Source organism: Montipora capricornis, chromosome 2 (assembly GCF_036669925.1).
Source record: "Montipora capricornis isolate CH-2021 chromosome 2, ASM3666992v2, whole genome shotgun sequence".
Lineage (NCBI taxonomy): Eukaryota > Metazoa > Cnidaria > Anthozoa > Scleractinia > Acroporidae > Montipora > Montipora capricornis.
The window spans coordinates 39,506,531-39,516,530 of NC_090884.1; the positions used below are offsets into that span (position 1 = coordinate 39,506,531).

Below are 10,000 nucleotides of genomic sequence, written 5' to 3' on the forward strand. Positions count from 1 at the left end.
TAGTCAACCAGTTTGCGCCAAAAATGTTGGCATACTCCTACTTGGGGATGTTGTGCCGGTCAGTGAGAGCTAGTATGGTGTAGACAGAATACTGGGGCCAGACGCATGAAGCCCCTCTAAGTAATATGATGTATGCAATAATTGTTTTCTCACAAACACAGTGCCCCATGGTTTTGATATCAGTAGCCTATTGTTAGAAAACAATACTCACGATATATCCTTAGTTGCAGGGGTTTCATGAATCTAGCCCCTGCTTGTACCTTGCAGATTATTGCTGTTACTATTTGTTATTATTATTATTATTATTGTTTATCATTATCATGCTCATACTCTGCATAAATTATGTATAAATTATATGACAATTGCCAGTTTTTTGTTGTTTAGGACTATCCTTGCAGCTATTCACTTTAATTATAACCTTACGAGGGAACCCAAGGTGGACAAGCAGGGCAAACCAAAGCTGAAGGTGACCTACCCTAAATTCAAACTAGGTGAAGCAACAGTCAGAGAAGTGAGAGTAGCCCAGAACTATGGTAAGTTAAAAAACTCATCAAAAATCAAATCCAATTTAATTGAGTGCATACAACTGCCATACCTGACTTAAGGAATTGCAGTCCAGTGGTTAGGGTACTTGCCTTGAGATCCTTGGATCCTGGGTTCAAGACGCATTCTAACTACTCGTTGAACTTGTTCCTGGTAGTCCCTGATTCAACTTCTCGGCTGCACTTGTAAATAGCCAACTAGCTTGTCTCGGCCAGTTGGGATTCTTACCAGTTGTTGTTGGAGGTTCTGTTCTATTGTGATTGTTTCGTTGGCCCTGAAAAGCCCCTATGGGAAGTGGCCAATAAAGTAAGTATGTAAATTCGTATCACAGTTTACTTGTAAACAGTATTGCCTTCATATTCTTTGTTTTTTTCGAAGAACTGTATGCCACACTGATTAGAACACCAAGGGAGGTATTAAACCGCATACAGGATGAGCTAGCTGAGGAGACTCCAGAGGCCCTACACACCATGCTGCCTGATAAGGAGGATAAGGAAGCAGCGAAAAACAACTATCATCAAAGAAAAGCCAAAGAAACAGTTTTATGCCCGCCAACCTGTTCTGGTATCGAAAATATAATTACAAAAAAAAAAAAAAAAACATTAAAAAGTTGAGAAAGGACTGTAAGAGATTTATTACACACATATATGATATTATTCCAAAACGTCAACTACTTAAGTGTTTTCTAGTCACTTAGTCCCTGTTCAAGTTTCAGAATTAGCAAGGGCTAACAAACAAATGAATACTGCAATGGCCCTTTCTTTCAGTACACTTTTATTGCACCCTGGAAAGTAATATTAACAATATCTCTCATGTACTGGTCATCAAGTTAAATGGTGACTTTCTGGTGTTCTTTCCATTTACATGTAAACAGATGCAGAACTTCAACAGATACAACAGACCACAGTTGTTGGCCAAAAAGGGAAGTCACCCATGTGTAGAAAGTGTGGAAATCCAAGAAGAGGCCATAAAAAGGGCCAATGCAGCAGTACACATTCAACATACATGTAGTTCACAAATCAACATAAGAAACCCTACACTGTATTGTGGCTCAAGAAAAGGACTCTTAGAAAAGCATGGAAGAAGCTCATCAGGGATGGGGGATGTTGAATAGGGGGAATACTACATGTACACACTGTCTATGTTGTCATGCACTGCTGGTACATGTACATATAACTACTGTATTAAAGTTGGAGACAGACAAACAACAAAATAGTATTGGGGATCAATGTGAACCCATCAAGTTATGATGAATACATGGCATAAATTATACAAATACAGTCTGAAGAGTGCTTTCTACATCAGTGTTTTAGGGCCTGATTACATGAGCCAAGCTGGTGTCAGTTTGACGGGATCTAGGTATGTTTGTTAAATGCAATAAAAGTCAACTGTGTGATTACATGACAACCGGGCCAAGCCAATTAGTATTTTTTCATATGATAACTCGACTATGTTTTACTGATATTTTTAAGGATGTATTTTTTTGCAAATTTCACTTTTAGCAACCATTTTTATATATTGATTAGTTAGTGCTGATAGTATTTTAATTTAGTGTCCCTTATTAGGAGGCCTTATATGGCCAGCTAGAAGGCCTTGACACTGAAATAAAGTTTATCATCATCATCATCATCATCGTTCTTGGCACACCGCGGCAGCCCGGCTAGCCGGACCAGCCTGGCTCGTGTAATCAGGCCCTTAGAAGGTCCACTGAATGAAATGAATGCCAAAATATTGTGGGGAAATTGCATCACAATTATGACCAATTTCACTACCTGGCTATCTTCCTTCCTGCCAAATAATAATTACTTAACTGACAATGTACCTGGTATCCAATCTACACGTACTTACCGGCCTAAGCAATTTTGTCACTGCTACACACTAATCCTCATCCGTTGTAGGAAAGGTCTTACGAATACTGTTGTAAACACAACAGGGAAGAGGAACTCTGTTGGAAGCTCCAACATGTTCCCACACTAGTCTAACAAATTCCTGTAAGCAACAGCTCGGAGGAATCTGGGACAATAAAATATGGCTATGTAAATTTATAACTATAACTTCAGAGAAGTTCAGGTTTCAAGGGTAATCATCGTTTTATTGCTACAGAACTGTAATAATGTAAATGTACATATTATTTTCTATTCCAAACATCTTACATTGTCTGCACTTTGTGATATACATGCATGTTACTGCATTCACAACTAAATGTAGGTATAACTTCCCTCAAGTGGTTAGTATTTTCTGTTTGTCTTAACTGGGTGATAATGAAAGTATAAAGTTACACATACTTACTCATGCTCGGCCGTGTCGCCTCGAGCCAACATGGTGGTGTAGGATTTTTTGGTTTTTGTTTTAAGACCAACTCCCGCAGTGTGTAGCACCCAACGATTTAAACAAACATCATCGAAACCGGGATGTGCAATGATGCAGTCACCTTCCCTTTCTAACTCCTCCATCTTTTCAACGCATCGATCAACTTCCATACAACATCTGCACTCTTCAGGTTTTACAACAAACTCTAGCGAGCAGTTGGACCATTTGCACCTGAGGGAAAAGTGGGAAAATGATCTAATTAATATGACAAGGCACACAAATTTCGGTGGATAGCTCAATGCCCATATAAAGTTGCATGTCTGGAAGTGGAATTTTGTGACGTGGATGTGTAAATATGTAGGCAGCCTTTCCACTAGTTAACCGGCCCAAAAAAACGTTTCCTGTCTACAAGCGACACAAATATAATAAAGAGCACTACAAACCAGTTTTCGACGTCTTCTTCCCCAGAGAATCTACTCCAGAGCATCTCGTCTTCCTCTTCTTCTTGGGCTACTTGTTCCTGGTATTCAATATTTTCGTCGTCAGGCAAGAAGTCTTTGTTGGCTGAAAAAAAACTGTCCTCTGAAGCCTCGGATGATTGTTCTTGACTGCTTTCACTAGATTCACTGGTATAATCGGACATTTCGACCTCGGATACGCTAGCCATAATAAAATTCTCATACAAATCTCACTAAAAACAACTCGAATGTTGAGCCTCTGACGTCATGATTAAGAAATCTGCTTTTTAATTGTGGGCTCATTTGGAACGAAATTCCGTAATGGCGGCCAAATTTTAAGACACTTTGGAGCCGAAAATTATTACGTTAGAGGGTTTGTTGTCAACGTTCTTTGTCAATTATGCATAGTAATCAACCCAACGATTTATTCTGTAGCAGAATAAGGGCGAAAAAAAGATATGAATTTTCGTCCAAGGGGCACTTTAAAGAATTAACACAAAACGTTCTATACACAGCTCCCTATCCCCCACCCCTTTCGATGCCTGCTATGCAGGCTAGTGGTAGTAATAGCCCATATAATTTCTCTTAGAAAGGAAAGCTCATCCCTAGCCAACCAACAACCGCCTCATTGAATTATCATGTGTTTGAAGTGTAAATTTGTCAAGATTCATGTAATTCCTATTTTTATTTTTAATGCAGGATTGTAGGTGACAATGTAGACCATATGATCTATGCAAGGGTCCAATCAAAGGACAGCACCAACCAGTCTATACACTGGACTCACCAGTATGCAGTGCTAGACAAAGTCAAAAATAATTTGGCTGACCCCAGAGAGCCTCAGAAAAGGATAAGCGAAATCCAGCTTGTGGAGCTTCTGCCAGTACAGGATGTCCAAAACCGCCTGAAGAACCGCTGGACAGTTCTGGTAAGCAGAGTTATCTGCAAGTATCTGAAGACATTGAAGAACTTTCAGGATGTTGTAGTGCATCACATTCCACACACATATACTGATGTCATGTCAGAGAAAAATTCTTCCATAAATATTATTGGCTGTTGTACATCTAGCACTTTATTGTTCAAATAAAAAGTAAAAAAAAGATTTCCAATTGCTTTCCAGGTTATCATTTCAGGACTTTGATTACTGGCCACTTCACAGATCGTGGTTGCTTAATGGGTGACCCCTGAATGAAGGTTTGCCTGTGTGCATTTCAGAATTTTTCAGTTCATAGAACCGGCACCCAATTGAAGTTCAGAGCCAGATAGTTAAAATTGATTAAGCTTAACATTTCTTTCAAAACTGCTTTATGTAGTGTTGCCTTGGTCTGCAATTCAAGAATCCTAACATTGCTGCGGAGATGGCACAGATCATCATGCATAACCAGGAAAAGTATGTACCATCTGAGCTAAAAGCTGATGATCAGAGGGAAGTGGTCCACCCAGTGCCACCGCACAGAGATCAGCTTTTTGAGGAAAGGGCTAGAAATGCCCAGTGGACCTTTCGCGATGGCCTGACTCAATATGATCGCTTAGGAGGAATACTCCCAGAAGTAGCAGATTGGCATGCAAAAGTTAACTTGTATGAGGTATTGTAATGTTAATTATTATCCAAAACAGTTTCCTTCTTCCTTTTAAATCGTGATACTTTTCTTGTTTTCTATACTGTTTTTCGTTGATCATCTTAACTGCAATACAATATTTCTTTTTTTCTTGCCATGAAACAAAAGAGTTTACTAAATATCATCGCATTTTTTCCCTTTCCTCCCTCACCCCTCCCCTTTTTGTGCCTGCCATGCAGGCTATCAAATATTTCAAGAACAAATCATACGTCACGATGAAATTGATGAATTAGGGTTAAGCACTTTTTGGCATTAAACACTCATTAACCGAGGTTAGCTTTCGGATTTTTTCACATTACTGCTTTTTCAATTTTTTTTTCTTTTTTCTTTTGCATGGTTCGCTGGCTCGCATTGTTTGCTAACTCTTTGAAGTCTTCATTTTTATCATATTTTTAGCTGGGTTATGCAATGTTTGTAGATAACTCATCGGTGGCTGAAGTTGGGACAAGTCGAGCAAGTATAAACCGTACTGGTAAATCAAATGCTACAAAAGGTGTCCATAACCACTACAATGAGTACAAAGAATTCCACCAGCGTGAAATTGAAGGACATATATGTGCTTCCTTTATGGTTATGCTTGGAATGACGAAACCAGATGGTAAGATTAAAAATGCAATCAACTTACTTCCCCTAATCCCCTTTCAGTCACTTTTTTGCAAAGTCACCTGCCTTAATCCTTGAATTTAATATAGTACGAGTGTAATGACCCATGAGAAAAAACCTTTGCAATATTACCATCTTCATTCTATTTTAAAAAATCTCTGTTTCTAAATCTTATTCAGCTGTTTGTAATTATTGTGTGACAGATGTTCCCAGCACTGACATCCCAAGTTCGAAGGAAGATAAGTCCTTAAGGCGTAAGTGTTGTTCCAAGTACATCGATAAATTTGTGGTTAACACTCACGAGGTGACAGTTCTGGTCGAGCAGACCAGAGAACTACATAAAGCAAGCCAGCAACCATTCAATTGTCGGGAACCAAACTGCCAGCAGACCTATGTCTATTACTCAGGCAGAGTCAAGTAAGTTTTTGCTATTAACATGTATATGCTATAAAAAAAAATCATGAATCTCTGAGAAAATAGGTGAATATGACCGATGGGAGCTACTTGTTTTTTTATTCTCTAATAATATTTCTATTTGTTTTTTATTCATTATATGATAATATATCTGTTTTACCAGACATAAAATGGTACCATAGCAACAACAGAAATAAAAAGAATGGTGAAAATTGTATAGCTTGTGTAAAAAACCAGCACAATTGTGCAACAGAAAATATGTCTTTAAGGTTTTAGGGATATCAAGTCCGTTGACTTATTATCAGCTCAATCTTGTCTAATTTTTATTTTCTTAACAGACATGAAATAGATGCCCATGGCCTTCGTGCTGAGTCCAGTACAGAAGAAAGAGATTCATTCGGGTACTTCAAGTGCAGAGCAAACTGTGGTTATGTGTTCAGTACCAAGGCAACAAGAAACAGGTTTATTGCTTTGTTGTTAATAGGGTAATAAAAGGGAAAACAATTATATTAGTATTATTACCTGTCATAATTCAGGGCCTCAAAAGGGAGTAGGGGGATGCTTTTGCCCCACTATTCATTATGTTTTACCTGTTGTATTGTGTTACCTGGTTTATTAAACTGAATCCCCCAAGTTAGCTAATTCTCAAATTTCCTCATGCCATATGGAGCATGCCCTGGCATGTACCCCCCACCCCACCCACTTGCATTCACATCATTGGCTTTGGCTTTATTAGTTAAATGTATTATAAAATTAAAGATTCTTTCTGGGAGGCAATTTGTTTAATCTAAAGCCAAAGCCAATGACTCTTGTAATATTTGGCTTTTTGTTGTTGTTGATTGCAGACATGAAAGACAAACTCACCCTGGGCACAAGGAAACTGTTACTGCAGACATATGTGACGAGGGTCCCCCACACAATTATCACAGAGAGGGAAACTTGCTTTTGGGCTCACACTTATAGAATTCAATGATGCTATTAAAGAGGGGGATGGTGATAGCCTATTTGACCTTTATAAGCTCGCTCTCTTGTTTTACAAAGCTGGTGGCCACCACAAATATGCCTATGTAGTCTTGTTATACATTGTGAAAGTAGTTTCTCTTTTGTCAAAGTCTCAAGCGTGCCAATTGAAATTGAATCGTTTTTTGAATAAGCACGGTGGCATAGGGAGAAATATTCCATTTGATCTTGAGTTAGAGCATCGTAATAAAGTCGTAAAAGGTGTATGGAGAGGGTTGGGAGCAAACTTGACTGAGAACAGTGCACAGCGCTTGGCACGTTGCTCAGAGCTTCTTGAATTACTGATGACATCTGTTGATGTTGACTGTAAATTGTCTCGAGGTTCCAAGCAGAGAGCTCAGGGAAGGCCAGAGGATGCAGTTCAGCAAATAACATCTGACCTCATGGACAAAGAGGTCTTTGTTTTCAAGGGGGGGCGAGATGGCCACCCTACCTTCCCTAAGTTTCCCTCCAATTTGCTAAATAAGCTTGATTACCGAGATCTTCACAAGTGGTTAAGTGATCTTCTAAAGAAATGGGAGTCAATCTATGAGCACAATGAGTGATCCAAAGGGTCTAGGTTACTCTAACATGTAAAAAGGGTATGTCACTGGTAATCAAAGGGAATGTCAACAACTCTTTTTTCCAATGCTTGTTTGAATATTAAATTTTACAATTATTTTTGGTATGTTTTAAATTGAAATGAATGTTGTATAGGCCCATAATAAAAGACTGAGATAAAAATCTGCACTCACTTTGTTATGTAAAACCTCAAAGTGAAAGGTAACCGTCCCAGCTTTTCCCATTTTGAGTTCCAACCATGGATCATGTAATGCACTGTCTCCAATTGAATTTTTGCTTTGGTGTGGGATATACCAATTGTCATTATGTATACTTAATCCAGTAGAACACATGCGGTCTAATATTATTTTTTTTTAAAAAATGAAAAAAAAATTGTCATTTGGGTCTGCTCCAGGTTCCTTGCTGGTTTGTCATTGGCTCACTGTTTGATAGGTTCACCAGGACAAGTGAAAATAATTATAAATAATTTCGAAGTAAAGTCGTCTGCTTCAAAAAATGAAACCTTATTAGTTCATAAAGGGTAAATGAGTAAGCTCAACATAGTATCATTCAAATTTATCCTGCATATTATTGTATTTACACAACATCGGATCATAATGTAAACAAATAAAGCCATTTTCACAACAGCAGAAATATAAACAAGAATTCCGCTTGACATATCTTTTCAATTAAAGGAAAGGAAAAACAGCTATATTTTAATTAATTAATGCCAGAAACAAGGCTTATTGTTGTAATTAGTAAAAAGTTACTGTCCATGACATGATTATTGATCTGGCTGCAATAACAATTATTTTTCACTTTCAAATTTATTAAACATGTACTCAGCTTGGCAGTCCTTGCTGATTTCTCTTTACTCTAGGAAATAAACTGCCTTATTTTTAAATTAATGTCAGAGATGAGACGTGTCTTTAAATAATAAAAGGTAATAAACCATGACATGAGATGTGTACATACATTTTGTAGACTTATAATTATCATAAGATGTCCAATTCCTCAAGGTCGTCAGCTTCATCGAAGTATCTTTCAAAATATTCTGGTTCCCATGGTAACAGATCAAAAAAGTCAGGAATTTCAGAAATAACAAGTCGATGAGTGTTATCCATGTGTGGTAGATCTCCAAACGTTTCTTGGATTATTTCTAGAATTTTCATGTAGTGATTAAGTGAGTACACGGGCAAGCATTCAAAAACATCCTTAATGGTAAACAAGCGATAACAAATTTCTTCTATGTCTCTGACAAGTTCCTGGGAAAAGGCATGCTGTGATGCAGCTCCAAAGGTATTATCATCCTTCACTTGCACCAATTCTGTAAATGCTGCTCTGATGTCAGCTTTGTCTTCGTCACTGACAGGTCTAGTGAGAGCAGGTAATGATGCAGGTAAGGGAGACTGGTTTTCAAATTGTACCAGCTCAGTGCAGCTTTCATTGCAACATTTTGTAGCACAGTAAGAACAGCAGTCATGTCCTGGACTTACAGGCTGGATTTCCCTGTCAAAATTCTTGTACAAAGCTACTCTATAACAACCCTCACATTTTACAAAGTCTTTGACTTCATCTTCACAATGAGGCAGTTGCTGACCATAGTAAGTGATTATAAGGTGTGACTTGATGCCATCACGTCCTGCTCGGCCAGCTTCCTGCAACTGGTGTAATAAATTTCGTGCGGGACCCCAGTTAATGATGTACCTAACATCACCAAAGTTTACAGCCATACTGAGAGCAGTACTAGCTACGATTATTCTTTTTTTTTGACTGCTTTCTAAAATCTGATAGAAGCTTCTCCTTCATTTTGGGCCAACTGACAGAATGGAAGATTCCAATAATGAAGTTTTCATAGTCTGATGAGCCAACAGGCACATTTACCTAGCCATGTTTACCTAGCTTGAAGAATAGCAAGTTGACCACAGTTGCTATATCTTTAAGGGTGTTGCAAAAGATTATGGTCTTGGGTGTTGTGTCTCCTTTCTCTTTCACATGTCATCCTTCTTTACTTTGGTGACAGAATCCTGATGTTTGGTCTGTGAGGACTAATAAAGATCTTAAGGACATCTTCATGTAAGGACAGCTCCCTGCATATTGTGCTCTTAGTTGTATCATCAGCTGTCCCAGTTAAAGCAAGAATGGGAGTTCCTAAATAAGTAAAGAGAATGATAATTATTAATCACTGTACTGTTGCCATGAAACAAAGGACGTGTATGTATAAGTAAACAGTAAAAATATTTTTGCAATGGTTTTGACAAAGCTTCTACAGTATAGAACCTATTACTTTACAATAGTCTTCCTCCCAATACTTTCATTATCATTTCCGACCTAAAATGTCAATTACCCCACTTTCAGGGTTTAAACGTATGGGATGATAATTAAAAATAACTAACCTTCTTTGCACAAAGATCTCAGAACAGCAAGTTCTCCATAAGCTTTTCTGAAAGCTGTTCCCTTGGAGTTCTTCCTAAAATGAAACGATAAAGCACTTGT

General features: G+C 38.1%; 2 protein-coding genes and 2 pseudogenes across 2 annotated transcripts in view; 1 reads left to right on the forward strand and 3 right to left on the reverse strand.

Moving 5' to 3' along the window:
- Positions 1 to 604, forward strand: part of LOC138037294 (uncharacterized) — a 10,612-nt pseudogene extending 10,008 nt beyond the window's left edge.
- A 1,817-nt stretch (positions 605 to 2,421) lies between these two features.
- LOC138037295 (uncharacterized) lies at positions 2,422 to 3,496 on the reverse strand (annotated as a pseudogene).
- Positions 3,497 to 8,499: 5,003 nt separating this feature from the next.
- Positions 8,500 to 9,237, reverse strand: LOC138037296 (uncharacterized). Its single transcript, XM_068883254.1, has one exon. It carries the CDS (start codon positions 9,235 to 9,237, stop codon positions 8,500 to 8,502), a length of 738 nt encoding a protein of 245 aa, XP_068739355.1.
- A 275-nt stretch (positions 9,238 to 9,512) lies between these two features.
- LOC138037297 (probable ATP-dependent DNA helicase RecS) overlaps positions 9,513 to 10,000 on the reverse strand; it is a 1,182-nt gene continuing 694 nt past the window's right edge. The window contains exons 2-3 of the mRNA XM_068883255.1: positions 9,901 to 9,974; positions 9,513 to 9,655 (exon numbers count right to left, since the gene is read on the reverse strand). Coding sequence (XP_068739356.1) covers positions 9,513 to 9,655; positions 9,901 to 9,974 — 217 coding nt within the window. The remainder of the gene's footprint in view (positions 9,656 to 9,900; positions 9,975 to 10,000) is intronic.